Raw genomic sequence first — 21,282 nt, 5'->3', positions numbered from 1 at the left:
TGCGACTGGTTTGTTCTGGCAAACCAGTCGCAGAGGGGAGGGTTAACTTTTTTGGTTTGGGGGGGACTACCAACAGTTGATCACTTGACACTGAATACCTTGTCTATACAATAAACAACGGACTCTGCACTACTGTACACTTGAACCAACACCTCACAACACTTGAACAATATGCACAACTGTATACTTGATCGTTACTTAATTGCACTGCCTACACCATGGACACAGACATGGTCATCCATGATTGTATGGGATAAATAGATGAGGATGGCCCATGCTACACCCCTCCACCGAGGTTCATGAAAATCGGTATGGTAGTTTTTGTGTAATCCTGGTTCAAAAAATGAATGGAGGTGAATGGCCGGCTGTGTTTGCGTGACCCGTGGACCCGACCCGTGCTTCTGCTCCAAAATATATTGGGTTCTAAGTTGGACCATGCCCTTCCACCGTTTCGTGAAAACTGGTCCAGTAGTTTTTGCGTAATCCTGCTAACAAACACGCACGCAACCGAAAACATTACCTCTCGCCCTGCGCTGTCGCGGAGGTAATGATGAGTCACGCAGTCACATTACAGAGAGATGCAAGGCCTTCAAGGAGTAGTTGTAATTTTACAGGATGTTATATGTACTGGATTGTAGAAATAAGAAAGAATCTTCCAAATGCCGAGCATTTGAACTAATACTAGTGTTTTTCAGTTCCTAATCATCTACATGAGCTGATCGTCGTTTTTCCATGAGTGAATCAGAGGCGTTTATTCTCCTTGCATACGTCACATTCTTGTCATCGCCTATGAAACAGGATACCGCTTCCTGGTCTAGAAAGTCGAATGGGTAGATGACTTCTTCATGCAGATGCGTTCACAGCCTCCTACCATCTTCGTAATCCGACGTGCCTCTTGGATTTGGTGTAAGTAAATGGAAGACATTTAGAAATGTATGTCATAGCATGAAACTGTTGGCAACTATGGGACAAGTCACATTTGTGCTCCGTCACTCATTTTATTCTGAGCTACAATAACTTGACTTGATACATTAGCACATCAAACATCTGTAATGTAATTTCGCCGGTCTTGCTACAACTTTTTTTTCTTGTTTCTCAATTTGTGTAATCGTGAGTCAAATAGTCCCCTCAGTGTAAAGTGCCAGTGTGGTTTGCGTTTTACAGGTCTGCTGGAAATTCCCGTTTCCTTCTTCCTTGAACGCTTCACCATCCTCTGCTCATTCACTCACGATAGCCTATCTGGGAAAACAATGGCTTCACGAACACACCTTTTATCAAGTTTGTCTTATAGGAAACAAACTAGTATAGCAACTTCCTTGAGCAGTTGCCTTGCATCATACGGTGACGCTCAGCAACATCAAGTGGAGAAGCAGTGAAATGTGTCTGGTTGTCAATCCTTTTCTATTGGGGGTTAACAAAATACAGTGTAAAATATTGTCATCAGCCATCAAATAGTATGCAGTATTTTTGCCACTAAGTTTGTGATTTGTTTTTGGTAGGACGGACCAGTGGAGGAATGTCAAGTGAAAATTCTCAAGAGGACGTGAGTTCCTCCTCAAGAGTCATCAACATAGTTTTCTTTGCCCTGCTCCTGGACCTGCTGGGTTTCACCCTGATTCTACCTCTTTTCCCCTCCATACTGGAACACTATGGACAAACAGAAGTAAGAGCCCAATCAGTTCAAATGTACTGTAGCTCAAGTCCAATATCATAATAATAATCAGCAGCAGCAGCAACAACAATGATTGATTATTATCATTAATATAGTAGCTGTTTACATTTACTTACCAGCATTTACAATATCACGAAAAGTACCAATAAACACAACCCTTGGTTGTGTTTGTGGGTGCTGAATCCTAAAAAATTATACATTTTTTTAATATTCATTTAAAAGTATGTAACAGTCACTTGTTCAAACCAGTGCATCTCTAACTTCTATCACCAGATGTCATATTGTAAATTGGGCCCAAAACGTTTTAAGGCAACTTAAAAAGATCTATTCTTTGGAGTGCTGTCGTCGATTATTTCCCTTTTTCACAACATTTACAATATGACATCTGGTGATAGAAGTTAGAGATGCGCTGGTTTGAACAAGTGACTGTGGCAAACTTTTTAACGAAGCTCTGTAACAAAATAGCAGTTTTAACCTGTGTGCGTGCATGCGTTCGTGCCTGTGTATGTGCCAGACCCTGTGTGTGTGTGAAAATGTGCTGGATTTGATCCTGTTGTCCTCTTGCTATTTCTATACTACAGGATACTGTGTATGAATCTCTTCAAAGTATTGTGGACTGGTTTAGGGAAGCCGTTGGGGTTCCTATGGAAACAAAATACAACAGTGTTCTCTTTGGAGGTAACTCAAAACAGTCTGGATTTATCATAATCTGTTGGTTTGGGGCATCTCCAAATGAGGAAATGGTCATGTGCTCTACATTCTTACTTTTCAGGTCTAATTGGATCCCTCTTCTCCCTGCTGCAGTTCCTGGCATCTCCTATAACTGGGGCGGCATCTGACCATTATGGCAGAAGGCCACTGCTTATTCTTACCACAGTGGGTACAATATTATACAGATAAATCATAGAGCAAATGTAACGTAATTGTTTGCTAATGCTGTAATTTCATTGGTCTAGTTTTTATTTTTTTATTATTATGCCTTGATTTTATCTTGTGTTCTAGTTGGGGTTGATGTCCTCTTATGCAGTCTGGGCAGTTTCCCGGAGTTTCAGCATGTTCCTCCTATCTCGAGTGATTGGGGGTGTTTGTAAGGGCAATGTGAGCCTCTGCACTGCTGTTGTGGCTGACTTGCCCTGCCCTAAAGCACGGAACCGGGGGATGGTATGTTCTATGCTCATACCAATATGCTCCATGAAACATACTGTATGTATATTTGATGCATAATGAATGTCATTATAATTAGGAAATTTATCATTTGATTTTGCGCTATTCTCAATTGCACCTTTACTCGTGTTTGAGTTTATAAACCCACCCTATATCATGACTTTATTGTTGGTTGCTGTCTGCTAATATTTTACTGTTGCTAGGCGATGATTGGGATTGCCTTCTCTCTCGGCTTCACTGTGGGCCCATTGATGGGGGCCTACTTTTACACCAGCTCCAGTAAGCAGGAGATCTACCAGACTACAGCTCTCCTGGCTCTGGCCTTCAGTGCTGCTGACCTGCTCTTCATATGTGTCAAGCTACCAGAGACCCTGCCTAAGGACAGTAAGGTAAGGACTGGGGACTTCTCACCACAAGTAAAAATGCACCACAACACAAACATTGGCTGGGCGATATAGATCATTATATCTAGATGAAGTATATCCCTGCTTCCTCTTCTCTTCTGCCATTAGGGTTATTTCAATTAAATTGAGTATTTGTCAGCAACATTGTGGTGTACATCTGACCTGACATTAGACCCCAGTATGAGTGTTGATGCTGTAGCTGCTCTTTCATAGAGTTCTTCAGTGAGCTCAGGAATCCAAGAAGCTGGGGATCTCCTCAGTCCAGTGGCTCTGTTTCATTTCTCTGCTCTCACCAGGACAGATGATCCACCCTCAAAACACAGTGGGTACAGGTCTAATCAGCTAACTAGTTATGTAGCACAATAGAGGAGCACCGACATTAAAAGATCCATTTGGTTTAATAGCATTGATGGTTTCTGTTGTCCATTGTCTTTCAGGAATGCAGAACCTTAAAGTGTTGGGTCTGGTGTATTTCACATACATATTCCTCTTTTCTGGTCTTGAGTTCACGTTAAGTTTCCTCACTCATGAACGCTTCCAGTTTACAAGGTACGGGCTAGGGTGCCAGGATGTTTTCTTTAGGAACCTTTCAACTTTGCTTAATTCAATATGTTCATACATTGTATACTCTTTAGAGTAGGACAAAAAACAAAAACAATCTTCAAAACTAAACATTTTTCTCATTTAACAGCATGCAGCAAGGAAAGATGTTCTTCTTCATTGGTATCACCATGGCATTGATCCAAGGAGGATATGCCCGTAGAATCAAACCAGGGCATCATATCAGGACTGTTTTTGTGGTAAACACTGTACATTCATTATATGGGGTGGTTAAGGAAACAAGACCAGCATCAGTGAAGCAGAATATTTGAACATTTTGGTTCTCCCCCAAATAAAGTCAGTTGTAATTGTCTTTCAGGCAGTCATATTACTGATCCCAGCATTTCTCCTTATTGGACTGGCATGGAATTTGAAGATGCTTTACATAGGATTGGTTTTATACTCTTTTGGTAAATTTGCTTCTTCTCAAAAATAATTTATTTGAAAATTGCAATATTTTTACATTACAAAATTTAATCAAATTGCAAATTGATGACTATTTTACGCATCCATTGTTTCCTTTCCACAGCTTCAGCAATTGTTGTCCCTTGTCTTTCAACACTTGTCTCTGATCATGGTAGGACATGCATACTTCATGTATCTCCAAACACACAGTGTCACACACACATTTATTGTATCATATTATAACTTGAAAATAATTTTCCTCCAGGTTCAGTCAATCAGAAAGGCACAGTCATGGGAATCTTGAGAAGTTTAGGTGCCCTAGCTCGAGCATTGGGACCAATTGTGGCATCCTCAGGTGAATAAAGTCATGTTCTTTTAAGGACATACCTGTGAGATCTCAGATAGTAGTGGTTTAAACAATGCTAGTTGTCATTGTATACCATCATCTAAATGTCATCTCTGTTTTGCAGTGTATTGGATAGCCGGAGCAGAGACCTGCTTCATCATCACCTCAGCCTCCTTCATTATTCCATTGGCATTGCTGAGGGTACTAAGAGGCCTCAAGCAGGAATGAGGATGAGCTTGAGGGGGGGCAGTTCTGGCTCATGAGGTAGAGCGAGTCGTCCAATGATCATATCCACATGTCGAAGTGTCCTTGGGCAAGACCCTGAGCCCCAGATTGCTCCCAATGAGCACCTTGCATGGCAGCTGCCGCCATTGGTGTGTGAATGTGTGTGAATGAGAGGTAATTTTAAGTTTTGGATAAAAACGCTATATAAGTGCAGTACATTTACCATTTAGAGTACTTCCATTGATGATGCTGTTTGCATATATTCCAAAGAGTTTTTTAAATATTGTTCTGTATTGTACATGTTTACATTTGCTTTGAAAGCAAGCTTTTGAAAAATATTCTGAGATGTGTAGCTTTATAACTATTGGGTATTGTCATGCTTTTTGTAGTCTCTCTCCAGACTCAAATATTACATTGAATCGCTGCACTCCGCATACTACATAATAAAGTCTGTGACACTTCACCGCCCAAGATCGCGTTCTGAGGGCGTATCGAGGGGTCAAAATTGAAAGAGTGACAGGCCGTAGTAGCAAATGAGAGACGCTAGCACAGGTTAAATAGGTGTGGCGTACTTATGGGTGGGAACGCCTGATTGCGAAAGTCACTACTGATTGGTGTCACCGGGATTCCGGCACTACCAATGAATTGCCAGGATTTGAACACCAGATTTTTGCATGAAGTGTCCCAGACCCAGAAAGATCTGCAGCATGCAGTAACATAGCGTATCTTACGTAGTGTATCAGCGAAAGGACTCTCATGGGTCTGGTGTTGAGACCATGCTTTTTGCCACAAAGCCTTAATGCAGTATGTAACAAAATATATGACTGAGCCTTAATGATCAATGATGGGAGAAATGTTCTTATAAAAAGGGGGGGTTGAATGAACAGAAGCAAGTAGGCCTACTTGTATTAAGGACATTTGTTTAGCTTCCAAAACCTATGCATCGACTACATTTTACTTCATGCTATACACCATCTTGTTGGGCTGCTTAGGTTAACAGGTGAAAATGTCTGGTTCTGTAATAGAGGATTATATTACGGTGTGTCAGGTCAGATATTTTTATCAATGTTCTGAGTCTATAATCACTAATTCAAGGCATTGTTTGTGACAAACATTCTGATCTTGCAGACATGTTTGTAAGAGACATTCTGATCTATTTTACCCACTGCATGGTACTAATGTAAATAAAGATTTTTGCTATTGTAACCACTTGTACTGCGTACTGTTTGCAGAGGTGTAGACCCCCACTTTAGAGAATAAAAATAGGCCTACTAACCATGTATTTGCACGACCACCCATGCAGTATTTGCACCACCACCCATGCACTAAACCAGCTAATCTAATTAGCATGACTCTTCAGTAAGAGAAGTAGGGGGCGCATGGGTGTGTTATGTACATGCTATAGTGTCTTGTATCAGAGTAAGTACATGCTTATATTTTGATTTCAATTTCTGGGATTTTGGGCTGATGGGCGGAGCCCGACAGCCCTAGGAAAGTGTTTGTCTCTTTGTCACTCACTTTGTTGGTGGGACTTTGTTGACTGCTCCCGCTCACAGGCAGAGTGACTGAGTGAGAGGGAGCAGACCAACAAATCCAAGGAGGCTGGCTGCACAGAGCAGTGGTCAGATTTCACTCATGAGAGAAAGGTCTCTAGAGTTTATAGATCGTCTAATTAATGGCAGATCTCTTTCTGGTTATTAACAGAAGAACAATCGTGGACATGAGTCGAGAATGAAAATAAAAGTAGGGCCTATAGAGCAAACCAATATTTTATGAGCTAGGCCTACATCAGCTTACATCAATCTCTTACACTTTTTTCTTTTTTTTTTTTTAAATCTACTGTAGATAATAAAATGAACACACTCCTATAATTATTATAATCCGTGGCTGACCCCCGGCCTATATTCATATGAAATAGTGACAGGTCGTAGAAGCAAATGACAGATGATAGGACCAGGTTAGGTGGGAGCGCCTGATCGCGAAAGTCATTACTGATTAGTATCGCCAGGATTCCGATGCTACCAATGAATTGCTAGGATTTGACCACGTTTTTTGCATGTAAGGGTCCCAGATCCATCGAGAGATCTGCAGCATTGCAGTAACGTAGTTAGTGTAGCTTAGCCTACATAGTGTACTGTACCAGTGAAAGAACTCTCATGGGTCTGGCGTACTGTTTATATGATATTATGTTTTTATCCTTCTTCTTTTATGTAAAGCACTATGTGCTACATTGATTTGTATGAATGGTGCTACATGTATATAAATTAAATGACATTGGCGTTGAGACTAGAATAGAAGTCTTGAACAATCAAAAGTCACTCTCAATCAACTATTACATGGTTCCAAATTAAATCAAGCCTAATCTGTTTCATCAAATAAACATGCAGACAAAATACACATGCTATAGAAAATAGGCATTCTCTATTACTTAAAATATTTTCAGCTGTCATTAAAACCAGCTGTTCTTTTGATAGTTCTGGCAAAATGTTATTGCCTGCCCTATGCACTTCCCTTTAGGTGATTACATGCAATGCAATCACTAGTTAGCTGTAGTGAATGCAAATATGTTTATGCACACTCCCACTTTTATTTAACATCAAATATGCATAGATGTGCTTTCCATATAGGCCACTGTGTCTTGGTTTACTTACTTCACCGCCTAAAGTGAAGTGCATAGGGCAGGCAATGAAATTTGGCCAGAACTCAGGTGGATGTAATACTAAGCCCATCCATCTTTAACCAGGCTCGACCTGCCTTGCTTTACCTCTGACTGTACATTTGTAGCACCTGAGGTTTCCATTATGCAAGGGTAGAATATGTCTTGTGTTGAACCATACCTCCACCATACGGTGGCGCTGTTTCTCTTGTGCTGCCTGGACTTCAGAATAAAAGTGGGTTGATAATGGCAGAATGCAGACACTGATGTTAAACAGTACCACATTAGCCAGCTAACTAGTTGTCATGAAAAGTGGATATTGCTCCAAGAAGACGGAATCATGAACATTTGACTAGCCGCACAAGCGAACATAGAATTGGAGATGGACAAGGTACGCATTGCAGTTGTGGATGCATGTGTGAATCAGACTCAGAGGTAACGTTGGCTAGCTAGCTGCTAAGTAGCTACTTATGGCAGGTAGGCTAACGGTAGTTAGTAGTTAGTAGCTAACGTGTCCTAGATCATTGAGTCAGTAAGCTAGCTATCTTGGCATCATAGTATGTGGTTAAAATGCTGCTTATCAGTATGTGCACGTCTATCTACTGTAGCTAAAATTAGCTAACGTTGCAACAGTTCATTTTGGCAAAGCATGTCATTTTGCTGAATAACTTCTAGCTAACTAAGTTAGCTCACACTGTAGGCTAGCTAGCCAACGTTAACGTTGCACAGCTAGCTAGGAACACAGCATGAGCGAGCAGCAGCTAGCGTAGCTAGCTAGCTAACGTTACCTACTTCAACATATTCAACCCTCGACCTGAATTTTGCAAGCCTGATGCAGGATAACTGGTTAGTGGAAACCAATGCTAAATGCATCTAGGTAGCAAGCAACATTTAGTTGGCCATTATGGTCATATGGCAATGAGTGTTGCAATCATGACCAGGATATTGCATCCACTTGAAAATCAGCAACCTATGCCAGCTCTATCTTCTCTGCGTTCAGGAGAGCAAGCTGTCACCTGCTGTCCAGCCCTTTGTTCCCAAAGTCCAGAGGGGATTTGAACCCTGTGAACCATCAGCAGCTTCATCAAACACCCTGACCAGACAAACCCCCTATCAGACAGAGCAAAGTTCAAGAAGGTAGGATGGAAAATTCACAAACATTATGGTCAGTTTCGGCACATTGCTGGTGATTCACCTATTCCTTTGGTTATGGAACTGTTTCTGTGACCCCATCAAGGAACCAGTCTGGTCAGCCCTTCAGGCAGAGACCATCAACCACTGAGGGATTGCAAGGAGACGCCCATACCAAACATGGCTACAGCAACAGCCGTCGTGCCAAAGGGACTACTGAAACCCACACACCCAGAGAGAGATTGATAAATGATCAGATAACGGTCTATTTAAATTCTACTTTATTTGACCCATTGAACTACAGAAGTGTAATGTGAACAATGCCATATAGCATCTTCCATGTGGTAATAAACATGTAATGTGATAAACTTCACCTCACAGGTTTCAACATCAAGATCTGACTTCATTTCTCAGGAGAAAAGCATGGGCAGGAGATCACTGGAGACACCAAAGAAAGGTCATTAATATTTTGTCATCTACATACGTGTTCTGTGCAGACTGTCTGTTTTCTAATTAATTTTCAATATTGACTTATTAGTTCTGCTCAGTATGACCATGTTTACATTGAACAAGTACATAATACCTTTTCTCAGGTTAATATAAATTCTTTACAGTTTGATAGTGACCTGTAAACACATGCCATATCAGTTTTCAGAACAGCTTCACCAGTATTTATTACCAGTCTTTATTTTCTGTTTACAGGCTTTAGAGGGACCAGATCTGCCCTAAACACAACTAAGCGGTCTAAAGAAATACAACCTGACAATTTTGAGGTGAAAATGGCAGATTTCCCAGAGCTGGGTGTCGCACCTTGGACTCATGCACCTCCCGCCCAGCAGAAACCTGGCATCTGCTGGGGCTCTGCTCCTCCATCCTCCATCCCTCAGTCACCAGCACTCACTACAAAGGTAGGTCTGTTGGTGTTGAATAATTACACAGTGATTGTAGTGAATGCTGCTGAGATGATAGTGGCTGATGTTATGTACCAATTCTGTCATTTGTAGACCACACTAGCAAGGAAAGAACTCGGCCCCATTCAGGATGTCGCTGAAACTGGACCCACTTTGTTGACTGTCATGCCAGGTCAGCCAGCAGAAGCTGGAACCGAAACCAGTGGTTCTCGTCCAGCAGTGACCTCCTGGGCCAATGTGGCCTCCCAGCCTCCAAAGAAACCCCTCCCAAAGGAGAAGACCAGTAGCAGCCCCTCCTCCCAGGTAACCTACAGAATATACCCCACTAATCCTGATGCTACATCTCATCAAGCTAATGGAGCCATGCTCTCCCCCAGTGTCATGATGCCTGTGATTGTGAAGTGTTAGTGTGACTGAGTATTGCAGAGATCAATTCTTCACCCGAAATTGCCCCAAGTATAAACCTACAGATGTCATTTCTGTCTGGTTATTAACGTCTGGTTATTAATTTAGAAGGAGGAAATAGCTGTGGAACAGGAAGGGGAGAAGAAGAAAAGGAGGAGGAAGAAGAAGAAATCCAAAGCGGGGGGTGAAGATGTAGAGGAGTCTGAGGACCTGCTCATGTATCAGGAGCCACCAAAGTTTGAGGTAGAATGAGTCTTTGATAAAGGAATTGGTGAAACATAGTTTGCTCTTTAAGCACAATTTAGCAAATCTCCCCATATTTTCATATCCACATTGAATTCAGTTGAAATTTAACTTCGTATTCAAATCATATTTTTCATATTGACTTAATGTGACTGTTTGTCCCCAGGATGAAGAGGAGTTCCCAGGCCTGGCTCTGACCATTGCTGGTACCCCCAGAGTGCAAGTCTCTACTGTGTTTCACAAAAGTATCTTGGCGAAACCAGGCAACGAGGTATGACAAATGTCCTAGTTCCAATGCCTCCTTTATGAATGAAAATGTCCAGGACTGCCACCGACACATACAGCTATGTATTTTGCTTAGAATAACCCAAGGCTTGTGTGCGCTAGGTTGTTCAACTGAACCTTCTAATTCGATTAAGCTGTCTTTTCTTCTAACAGATTTTCTATTTTAGGTACAGGAGAATCGGAGAGAAGGGCCTGGACTTCAGCCAGGTGACCAGAACAAAGACAAAGCCAGTGCAGGAAAACCTCTTTCCACAGAGACTAAGAAGGGACAGGTTGGCATATTCTCTCATGGTTCAATAGACAATTGTCAAAACAGTAGTGTTTTCATCAATATTTCCAAGTTGCGATGAAAAGGTACACTGTTATCATTTTTGTTGTATTTTTTGTTTTGTTTGTATAATTAAAATGTGGTATTGGTGACTATTTCTAATAATCAGAAATCGGAGAAGACGGGTGGGAAGAAGAGCAAGGTCCCTGTGCAGCTGGACATCGGAAACATGCTGGCAGTTCTGGAGAAGAAACAATCCCAGAAATCCAAGCAAGACGCCAAGCCTGTCATCCTCTCGGGTATTTTATGCCAGCAGGAACAACAACCCAATTACTTTTTGTTCCAAACCCTCCATTATCATCAAGCAAATGTATCTTAATTCAAAGCCACTATTATCTTAAAATCTTTGAAATAGCATTTATCCTAATCTCTTGCCACTCTGTAGTGGGTGGGGCCCTACCTGTCGGCCACAAGAACCCACCTGTCCTGAAGAAGCTTCCATGGCAGCAGGATAAGATCGCCCACAATCCGCTGGACTCCACCAGTCCATTGGTGAAGAAGGGCAAGCAGAGAGAGGTTCCCAAAGCCAAGAAACCAACACCCTTAAAAAGGGTCAGTCTCACACAATACAAACTATGTAGATCAGGGTTTCTCAAAGTGGGTGCCATGACGCAAGTCCAGGGCTGCCGCGGAATCCTTTTGATAGTACGTTGCCTGTCAGCAGATGTTGGAGGCTAGCCAGATGACAGCGAAACATGGATGTTTCTTAAGAGAACAAATAACATTGCACCCATTCAGCAACCTACTTCAGAGGCTATGCCTGACCAGCCAAGAGCAGCAGAACGGCAGAAACTGAGGCTTTACAACGAGTGCTACCTGAAGTTTGGTTTTAGCTGCAGTGGTGCTGCTAAGTGCCCCACACTGGCATGCCTGATCTGCAGGAAGAAGTTGGCTAATGCAGTGATGGTACAGTACCAAGTAAATTAGCAAGGCACTCTAAAACAAAGCATCCAGCATACAGTTCCAAAGACATAGTTTAAGAGACTGAAGAGAAATCATGAAATGAGACACAGAGTGGATGTATGCTTTCAACTGTGTGTGTCTGACAAAGCACAAGATTTTTTGAGTGCCCGTGTTGGTTGCCAAGGCTAAAAAGCCACACACCATTGTGGGTGGTGAGAGTGAAAACTAAGAATGTAATTTGCTGTGGATGAAAAAATTATGTATAGGAGTGCCCTGAGCCTGAAAAGTTAGAACCAATCAGTGAGAATTCAGTGAGAACCGCATTAGATGACCCACTTCACCTCCCGAGCCACAGCCACCCACTGAATTATATTTCTCTGCATGCAGGTCATTCTGAAAGAACGGGAAGAGAGGAAACGGAACCGTTTGCTGGAGGAGAGAGGGCTGGTCCCTCAGAGCGAAGCGTTTACACCTGACAGAAATGTTACAGAGGAGCCATGCAACACAGTAGAAACCGACCAGGAGCAGCAAGGTTTGGCAAGCAAAGCATTCTGCACATTTCTATACATTTTATATAGGAGCTTGAAACTGTCAGAAGGATAACAGCTTATACAACCGGGTGATTTAAAAAAAAAATATATATATATATATTTTATGTGACATCAGATAAAATAAGCAGTCCCACAGTTTTTGTGGTACCTGAGGAAGATCAGACGGAGGATGAGGAGACCAGAGAGCAAGGAGAAGCAGAGGAAGACGGAGAGGCCGAGCCTGAGAAGGACACACAGGAACCAGGAGAGCAGACTACCCAGGCACAGCCCTGCCCTCCCAATCGGCCGAAGATCCACAGCAGAAAATTCAGAGAGTACAGAAGCTTTATAGAACAGAAATGAGAAATGGAGCATGGTTTTGTTTGTTTTTATTTATCAACTCCTATTTTCTTGGGTGGGTGGGTGTGTGGGTGCCTGCGCATTTCAGGTACTGCAGCCAGGTGCTGAGTAAAGACGTCGACGAGTGCGTGACCAGCCTGCTGAAGGAGCTGGTTCGCTTCCAGGACCGGCTGTACCAGAAGGACCCCATGAAGGCCCGCATGAAGAGGCGTCTGGTCATGGGCCTGAGAGAGGTCCTCAAACACCTCAAACTCAAGAAGGTCAAGTGTGTCATCATCTCGCCCAACTGTGAACGCATCCAGTCAAAAGGTACCATACAGTGGCTCTAGTTCCTAAATACCCCTTGCTCATTGTATAGCAGGAGTCCACTTGTCATTACTCTGATATGGAATGAAGTTTCCTTCATGTTTGGATCAAGTGACCTGAAGTAGGTAGGAACTCAGTTGAACGTCTCCCTACTTCTCCCGCCCTGCCACTCTTACCAGGCGGTCTGGATGAGGCCCTGCACACCATCATAGATACGTGTCGGGAGCAGGGCGTGCCCTTCGTCTTTGCCCTTTCCAGAAAGGCCCTGGGCCGCTGTGTCAACAAGGTCGTGCCCGTCAGCCTGGTGGGCATCTTCAACTATGACGGGGCGCAGGTGAGAGTGGGGCAAACTGAAATAACAGGAGAGTAGCTGTGTGCGCATCCAACCTGTTTTTAGGTGCAGGATAACAGAAAATGACCGATGACCCTGTTGGGCTGAAACGTTGTTTTAGTGAATCAAGTATTGGGACCTAGCCATAATCCAGTGTGCAAATCCATTTCCTTCAAGACAATATAACACCCGGACTGTCACTGGCATTTCTGGTGACCTTTGGTTTGGTTAAATAGCCTTCAATCCTACAAATCGACACAATAAAGATGTAGGATTAATCAAGACCATCTTGAAGTAACCCCATTTAGACCTAGCATTAAAATGTGTTGTGGGTAATCAGATTGCAATCTGATAGTGCTAAATCACATGAAAGTAGAGGTGTAAATGCATCCAAAACATTTTGAAGATGGTGATCTGATCAGCCAAACTACCTCCGGACACATTGTGACCACATTGAACACATACAGGCAGCAATGTTAAACCAATATGGCGTTCGGTTGTTTGAACTGGATAGAGTAATTGGATCTCAATCGGATCTCACTGGAGACACACATTAATACCAGGTGTAAATGTAATCAAGTTAAATTATATCTAGATACAGTCTGGATACGAGACACATATTAATGCCAGGTGTAAATGCGGTCGACCTGGTTATTGCCTTGGATTACCGAAGCAGGGAATGTCTCCACTATTTGTAGGTTCGTGAGAACAAAGAAATGTCTCTGGATGACCAGACGTTTTATTTCCCCCACCTAGGACCATTATCACAAGATGATCGAGCTGTCGTCCGAGGCGAGGAGGGCCTATGAGGTGATGATTGAGAACCTGGAGAGGACGTCTCAGGCAGAGCAGGAGAACTGTGAGGACCAGCCCAGCACTGAGCCCCAGCTCCCTCCTCACTCAGCACAACCGAAAGAACCGGAGTACAGTAAGCAAACCCTGAGGGTGAACAGCCAGTTACCTCTCTCAACACTCTCGTTCAGTACCATCAATTTATAGAAAGTATCTTGTGAAAAAACACTTGTCTTGAGTATGTTTACTTGTCCTGAATAGAACAGAGGTGGGTTAAGGTATAAACTGTTGTTTATTCTCTCTACTTTCAGTAAGACTGTGGAAGAATCTTTTGGAGAAGGAATGCAACCACAATGTCTTATATAACTTTGAGGAACACTTGAGCTCTGTGTCCATGGCCAATGACTGCAAAGAAAAGATGGAGGAAGAGGAGAGGAGTTGACGACGAAGGTGCCCGTGCCTAACTACAGTCAATGCCAGCACTAACCTTGAGCCCTGAAGAAACCACTTGTTGATACAGTAGTATTAATGTGATTAACGACAGCCTATAGAAAACAGGGATCCAAGTTGATCTATTTTTGGGGACCAAACCAATTACAGGACGATATCTTTCAATGTGCACTTATTACACAGTTCTATCATGTTTCGGTGAGGAAGATTTTGGAGTTAATTTACCTAACGTGCCTAGTATATGAATTACAATCACTGAGAGAATATATATATATATATATATGTGAGGATAACCAATAAGGTGGCCTTTAGAATATTTTTTGCAGAGGCTTACACTCTGGTCCCTTAACAAAATGGCAATACCACTAAACCTGAAAAATTCAGTATTCTGTGCCTGTTTCCTTATCGATTTGTATTGTTTTATTTTTTTCTTAAAAAAAATCATAGTTGAGATGCAATGACTTGCTTGACATTTTTCAGTTTGTACCAGGATTTAGATTTTTTTTCCTGGTCTTTGAGCCATCGTACTGTATAGTAAAACCACTCTTAATGGATTGGTATAATGATTGTACTGCCAAGTAGAGGCAGTGTTTTTCTCTTGTGTTTTTTTGACTGTGTTGGTAGCATATGAAGACTTTAATCTATGACAATATGAAGGTCATGATATTCTTTGGATCCCATATATTTGCTTACTTATTTGCAAAATACACTATGAAATGATAGTTTTAGTTTGTACATCATTTGTACCAGATTTTAACAGAGCTATATGTTTGTCAGTAATATAAAATTATAGTTTGTTTTTCATGTAAATCCGTCTCTCGAGTCCCAACCAATAAAATGTAGTTACCTGCATTGTTTGTTAGTCAATATTTTACATCACTTCTTCATTAAGACAGGGAGCCTTTTATATTAACTAGACTTAATGCTGAAAAATTCGTTTACAGCATTGTTCTGACACAATTCACTTTTCCATAAGCAATTCGGTGATTCATGAACACCTTTTTAATTTAAAGGTGAGGTACATTGAAGCTGCTTTGACTAGCAATATCACATCCATCCAACACTCACTTAAAGATGGCCTCAGAGGTACGGTATGTGCTGTAGTTTGTGATGTGTCTTGAATGTATACCATAAGGTGGTATGTGGTTACCTGAGCTTGAATAAAGCTGAGACGTGTTGGAGAGCATGCATCACTTTCTTGGGTAGGGCAACAATCTACTTTCCTAATGTAACTGTAAACTGGTTCATAACCCAATAAAGGCTATGAACGAGTATGATAAACATACAGAATAAACCAGCACAGCATTACTACAATGTCTTGAAAATGTGTTTACATTTTTGTCATAGACTAGTCTCTGTAAGTGTCTGTAGTTTTGTTCTGGAATGTCTTGATATTTGTCTGCTCTTGTCATTTGCAATTAGTGTCCCAACCATCAATGCAGATATTGAACAACATTACAGTGTCATTAGGATAGTTTCCACATATCCGTTCCCTGCAAGTCCTGTGTGCAAGCCCTCTTGGGTGCTGTCTGTCATGTCAGGCTTACATGGCTTCAGATTGGTGCACTCTGATTGGTTCCCCTTCCCCTTACAGAAGGTACTGCTTGGGGAGACAATTCTTTTCTGAAGCAAGAATACATTGTCACTGTCCACCCCACTGACTTTGCTGTAGTCACCCTGCCTTTTATCCAACACCTGTTCATTCACCTTGTGTCTCTGAACATCCACATAATCAATGCCGGTGGAGGGACTGAACATGTTCAGCGTAGTATGGTCAACATTGAGTTCTCCATCACAGTTGGATTGGCTGTTGACTGCTGTTTCTCTGTAATCTTTGATAGCAGTGGGCAGATTGAGGCCACTGGGACATTTATCCAGACAGTTCTTTGTCCTTGTTTGGGGTTTCTGAAAATCCAGTGTTGAGTCCTCATCAGTGTCAAACGCCACTAGATACGCCACCGTATGGTCACTACAGGCCACCATAGGAGGAAGGCCCTGGTTGATGAGAGCACAGAGAATATCCTCCGACCGCCCATTCTGGAAAGTATCAAGTGACATCATCGTTGGATAGGCAAAATATGTGTTTTCTTATGTACCCCTTTGAGAACTAGTGCCATTTGTACTCGCAGAGGTTTCTTTCCATGACTAAACCTACAATATGTAGGATTTTAATCATTTAAATATGTCTATATTACTATGATACTGTAAATTGGTTAGTCAATGGGGACCTCTATGAAAACCATGATTTTGTAGCCCTGCTACAGCAATTTCTAAAATGAAGTTTTAGAACTGGAATTTACCCTCCTCACAGCATAAGTTGCATGTTGCCACTGGAACATTACCTTGAGGAGTTGAATGTCAAATCCTGTTATCTTTGGACCAGGAACAGGGGGCAGAAGACAATGTTTGAGACTGTAACAAAGATGACAGAAAATATTTTCAAAGATGGAGCTCACAATATGAAGTTGAAATTGAATGTTATTTCTTATTATTTCTAGTAAAAATGCATACTATTTTCTCTTCATGGATAAGATACACATCATTATGAGTAATACAAAAGCCAAGAAGATGGCCACCACAATCCAGATTGATCTTTCCGTCAGAGAATCTAGAAAATAAACACAAGGCATAATTTTTATGTGATAAATACACGGCATATGATAATATAAACATGATCAGTTGCTGAAGTCTGTCGGGGAAGATAAAAGAGTAATACACTTGCAGTCAGGGACTTCTGTGTAGATGGTGGGGCTCCATTCACTCCAGAAGCCATGGTCTAGTTTACAGCGCACCTGGACCATGTACACCTCCCCTGGGTGTGGACTGTAGATAATATACTGGGTCTGCTTGCCTGAGAAATACTCCTTCAGAGAAAAATGACAAAAGATAACAACCTTGTCTGACAATGGGGCTAGGGTAGACTTACATAGAGGAAACAATAGCCTTATAAAAATGAGAAACAAAAGAAATTTAGTCAGCTTGTCTGGTGTATCTCTCTCAAACACACCTCCCATTCCTTCTCAATCTCTCGCCTGACACGTAGTTGGTAGGTGAGAGTTATCCACCCAGAGCGTGTATCGGCATCATGAGGAGGTTCCCATTTTATCAGGAGGTGTTGGCTTCCCCCTGTCTTCTTCACAGATACCGTCACATTCTCTGGGGCATTAGGCTGGACTGTGTAGACAATCGTTTGGGGAAAAAAATGATTATTAAAGAGGCTCACAGCTCTGTAACAGTTAACAAATAACACTACTATACTTTTAAGGGCATTACAGCGGATCAGTCCCATTTCCAATACACTATCTGATATACTGTAACATGCAACGCCTGATTTTGTGCACCTTCTGTTTCTCAGTGTTTAATTTAATATAATATGGTAGTTGCTTTCTACATTAATGTGACAGTAGTAATATGTATTTATTTATTTATTTATTTATTTATTTACTAAAGACATACACACTTTCAGAGTCAGTGTCAGAGGCACCACGTTCTGAAACAATGAACCATCTGTAGAAATGAAATGTGATCGCAAACCTGTTCATCCTCATTCTGGTGCACAGGGTCTTCTCAGCCATAGCTACCAGTCAGTACCTTTCTATTCTAACAAACACAATCTCTTAAAAGGTGTAGTGGGCTATTTTGGACATTTATTTGTGGTCTGTCTACCATGAACCTGAAACATCGAGATCATAATTTCACTGATCGTTCCAGTATTTAGCTAGCTGCAGTTTTTCTGCAGGCTCTCACTAGGCTACAGTGGAAGTCAATGGAGCATATATAAATGCGTTGAAGAACTATGATAAATGTGCTTTTCATATCATACTAATGCACACAATAGATGATTTGTGCATGACTGCATTAGATTAATGATCTAATTCTGGGAAATGCTCACCGATATACATGACATCCACCTCTAAGGGATCCGATCTGGTTGTGCCCAGAATGTTGGAGGCCACCACTGTAATGTTATAGCTGACCCAGATGGAGGTGTGGCTCCTGTCAAAGAAGCAGGAGTTTCTTCCGGCTGATTGGTAATCGGGACACTCAAACATTCTGTCAGAGCTGCACAGAGACAAAACAAAACCTTTAATGATAGGGGTTAGTGCCATGTGGGACTTTTGTCTGCTCATGTGAAGTATACTGTGCTTGCTATTTTCAAATATCATTGTATGGCAAGCTTAGGACGTGGCAGACAAGGCTGTGCTGGTTGATTTGATAAGTGAAGTGTAACTTGCTGAGCAACAGATATATGTGTACATTTGGCTGAGCCTGTATGTGTTCAGTGCCAGGTACTGTAGGTCCTGCCTGGTATGTTTCCACTGTCTGCAGAATGTCTAACATAGTGCCTTGAGTTTAGGACTCATACAGGAGAGCGTCACAAAACATTAAGATTTGTGAAATTAACTTTAAACAACTTAAGTTTAGTAGTATCAATAGTAAACAATAGGTTGGGGAAGGTTTCCTTAGACTGTGAATCTGTGACTCCAGACAACCTAAAAATACAGCTTCAATGTCATTGTGACAGAAACAGCAAAACTTGAGACATACTCCTCTCTCTGGTAGTAGAGTTGATGGGTTGTGGACAGCCCCCCATCAGAGCCAGGCTCCCACCAGCATGTGAAGGTTTCTTTCTCAGGGGATCTGCAATTGAGGTGGACAGGTTTCCCAGGAGGAGATACGCCTACGTGCACAGCAGAACACAGCCCATCATAAACCTTCAGCTAACATACAGTAACACTGTAAATATGTTATACGTACGTATGTAAATATCGGCCCCTGGGTGAACTGTTTTTTTGTTTCCCTCTGAAAAATGTAGGGGTAGGATCTACAGTATATCCATCCCCCCTTTTGCTCTCTGTAAAGCGCATTGTGTTGCCTCTGTGTATGAAATGCACTATACAAATATAGTTTGATTTGATTTGATGTTTAATAGGTTTCTTGTAATGTTTTGGAACAAAGTAATTACAAAGTCCTTTGTTAACTTACCAGTGCACTCAGAGATTTTAGAAAGAAGCAGGGACACTAGTGTCATCATAACGTTGCCCCACATCTTTCCACAACTTCTCCAACAGAGAACAGTAGACTCTGGAAAAGAATATGACATCACAAGTTAATGAGGTGCTACAAACGTGTGTACCGTCAGTGTGACTTGTTGTTACTTGCAACAACACATATGAAGGGAAAACAAGTGACTCAACACATAATACTGAATGTATACATGTGGGCCATTTTTAAATACCTAGGAGCTTCCTGTTAATAAAAAAAAAGTAGGAATAAATTACCAACAATCGCAACACTGAAAACTCGATGGAGCTTATGGTAACTGAAGCGTGTTACCATTTAATAGTAATCTACTTTCTTTGAAAAGACTCATGCTTACAAAAGATAACAAAAATATGTCAGTATCAATCAGTGAAACTCCTACACTACAGTGTAAAGTGCCTCAAAGAGCATCAAAGGCATCAAAGGAAAGACATTCTGTAATGGACTTTGAGACAAGAGGCGTCTGTGGGGAGATTGTCTCTGACTAAGTGGTTGTTTACTGGGTTACAGTGGGGTACTAGACCTACTGACCCAGAAAGAGGTAGAGAATACACACACACACACACACACAAACACACACACACACACACAAACAAACAAAGAATAATTTAAGAGGGTTTGTTGAAACTATGCCTTTGAAAAGGTAAAAAACCTCATAAGGATATTCATTAGCTGCTCAGGGTGACTCAGGGTACTTTGGAGGGAGCAGGGTTTGTATCCTTGTGGAAAATTATAATTTAAAAAATACACTGTACATTTCAAAAAGAGGATCATCTTACTTATAATTTGCCAGCTGTCAAGACTTAAATGTTGTTGAGCTCTGTTCTGTCTCTGAGACCTATGAAATGGAAACAAACCATATCTATCACTCTAGAATGCCAGGGCAATCTTGCAAAACATTACCAGACTCCAATAATACTATATAAGGATAAGGTTACCCTGAGTTTCTGGTTTGTTTCTAGAATAAGATACAGTATTTGTTATCCAAAATGTTACAGGACAATATGGGAATACAATGCTTCTCTCCCCTACGATTGTATATGTGTGCAGTGAGCAGTGTTTGTGATTAGGGGTCCTTATGAATCTCTTCCTGAAGTGGTTGATGGCAACGTAGCTAGAGCCAGATGAATGTATGAGTCATTAAGAGAGCACTGGCGCCCTCACCCCACAGTTGAATAGGTCCCTTGTTGTCACAGCTGGTCCTTTACAGTTTGTACATGAATTTATTGTTACATTATTTTCAGATGATGCAAACAAAGAGACAGATCAACCACAATTAAATCTAAACAAAACTTTTGAGAAAGCAGTGTGTAGCTCAACTGTATCTAATAGTCTCAAAGACTTCAGCATTGGTTTTTAGAGACTGGTGCCAGACAAACATGTTATTTCTATCATAATAATAGTAGGGACATAGGATCACACAGAGGCCATACAGTGGCCTCTACCACATTGTGCCAGCGGGTACTGTGTCTATAGGATATTTAATATAAACTTATGGGCCACTGGCCACTGGGGGGCATTAGTACCTAGAGTTCAAACTATTTTTGGGTGAGGGACTAACTTCCCCAGGCACAGTCATGTGTAACAGGTGCCATCGATGACATGGAGTCTTGTGATGATGATTATGCTCTTTCAAGCAAAAAAGGAGCACCTAGACAATGCATTCCATTTCCCAAAGATGATCGAAGCAACCCATGCATGCAGATGTACTGAAGACGAGCAGGATGTAAAAGACCTACAGGTATCTGAAATGCATCAAGTGAGACGTTTAGCTCTGCATCTCCAGGAGGGA

The 21,282-nt window shown here is 41.6% G+C and overlaps 3 protein-coding genes across 3 annotated transcripts; 2 read left to right on the top strand and 1 right to left on the bottom strand.

The window, feature by feature from the left end:
• The first annotated feature begins 768 nt into the window (after positions 1-768).
• On the top strand, positions 769-5,974 carry LOC311324733 (major facilitator superfamily domain-containing protein 10-like). The gene is made up of 13 exons (XM_084457310.1): positions 769-906; positions 1,500-1,663; positions 2,254-2,350; positions 2,445-2,548; positions 2,675-2,833; positions 3,040-3,225; positions 3,454-3,562; positions 3,678-3,789; positions 3,932-4,040; positions 4,160-4,250; positions 4,370-4,417; positions 4,511-4,600; positions 4,716-5,974. Exons 2-13 carry the CDS (start codon positions 1,517-1,519, stop codon positions 4,817-4,819), a joined length of 1,356 nt encoding a protein of 451 aa, XP_084313436.1. The 5' UTR covers positions 769-906; positions 1,500-1,516; the 3' UTR covers positions 4,820-5,974.
• Positions 5,975-7,716: 1,742 nt separating this feature from the next.
• On the top strand, positions 7,717-15,271 carry LOC311324998 (uncharacterized protein). The gene is made up of 17 exons (XM_084457623.1): positions 7,717-7,863; positions 8,473-8,609; positions 8,710-8,866; positions 8,985-9,060; positions 9,306-9,511; positions 9,608-9,817; positions 10,028-10,162; positions 10,329-10,433; positions 10,615-10,719; positions 10,885-11,014; positions 11,161-11,327; positions 12,066-12,210; positions 12,345-12,543; positions 12,657-12,877; positions 13,054-13,208; positions 13,962-14,133; positions 14,309-15,271. The coding sequence occupies exons 1-17, from the start codon at positions 7,855-7,857 to the stop codon at positions 14,437-14,439; spliced, it is 2,460 nt and encodes an 819-aa protein (XP_084313749.1). The 5' UTR covers positions 7,717-7,854; the 3' UTR covers positions 14,440-15,271.
• A 631-nt stretch (positions 15,272-15,902) lies between these two features.
• On the bottom strand, positions 15,903-19,495 carry prlrb (prolactin receptor b; the record flags this gene model as incomplete). Its single annotated transcript, XM_084457464.1, has 8 exons — positions 19,434-19,495; positions 18,996-19,128; positions 18,340-18,509; positions 17,455-17,621; positions 17,164-17,311; positions 16,959-17,055; positions 16,790-16,859; positions 15,903-16,484 (listed from the first exon to the last, which is right to left on the bottom strand). Exons 1-8 carry the CDS (start codon positions 19,480-19,482, stop codon positions 15,903-15,905), a joined length of 1,416 nt encoding a protein of 471 aa, XP_084313590.1. The 5' UTR covers positions 19,483-19,495.
• Between the last annotated feature and the right edge of the window lie 1,787 nt (positions 19,496-21,282).

Source organism: Borostomias antarcticus (genome assembly GCF_949987555.1).
Source record: "Borostomias antarcticus genome assembly, chromosome: 23".
NCBI classification, from domain to species: Eukaryota; Metazoa; Chordata; class Actinopteri; order Stomiiformes; family Stomiidae; genus Borostomias; species Borostomias antarcticus.
The sequence above is the reverse complement of the archived record's forward strand: the minus strand, read 5'-3'. Positions and strand labels throughout refer to the sequence as shown.

What these genes read in the sequence shown, in the direction of transcription:
- LOC311324733 (XM_084457310.1), top strand. Translation starts at nt 1,517, where the DNA reads ATGTCAAGTGAAAATTCTCAAGAGGACGTGAGTTCCTCCTCAAGAGTC. An exon ending in GAACGCTTCCAGTTTACAAG is followed by an intron (nt 3,790 to 3,931) that starts GTACGGGCTAGG and finishes CTCATTTAACAG; the next exon opens with CATGCAGCAAGGAAAGATGT. An exon ending in ATATCAGGACTGTTTTTGTG is followed by an intron (nt 4,041 to 4,159) that starts GTAAACACTGTA and finishes ATTGTCTTTCAG; the next exon opens with GCAGTCATATTACTGATCCC.
- LOC311324998 (XM_084457623.1), top strand. An exon ending in ACAGAGCAAAGTTCAAGAAG is followed by an intron (nt 8,610 to 8,709) that starts GTAGGATGGAAA and finishes GACCCCATCAAG; the next exon opens with GAACCAGTCTGGTCAGCCCT. An exon ending in TGATAAATGATCAGATAACG is followed by an intron (nt 8,867 to 8,984) that starts GTCTATTTAAAT and finishes TTCACCTCACAG; the next exon opens with GTTTCAACATCAAGATCTGA.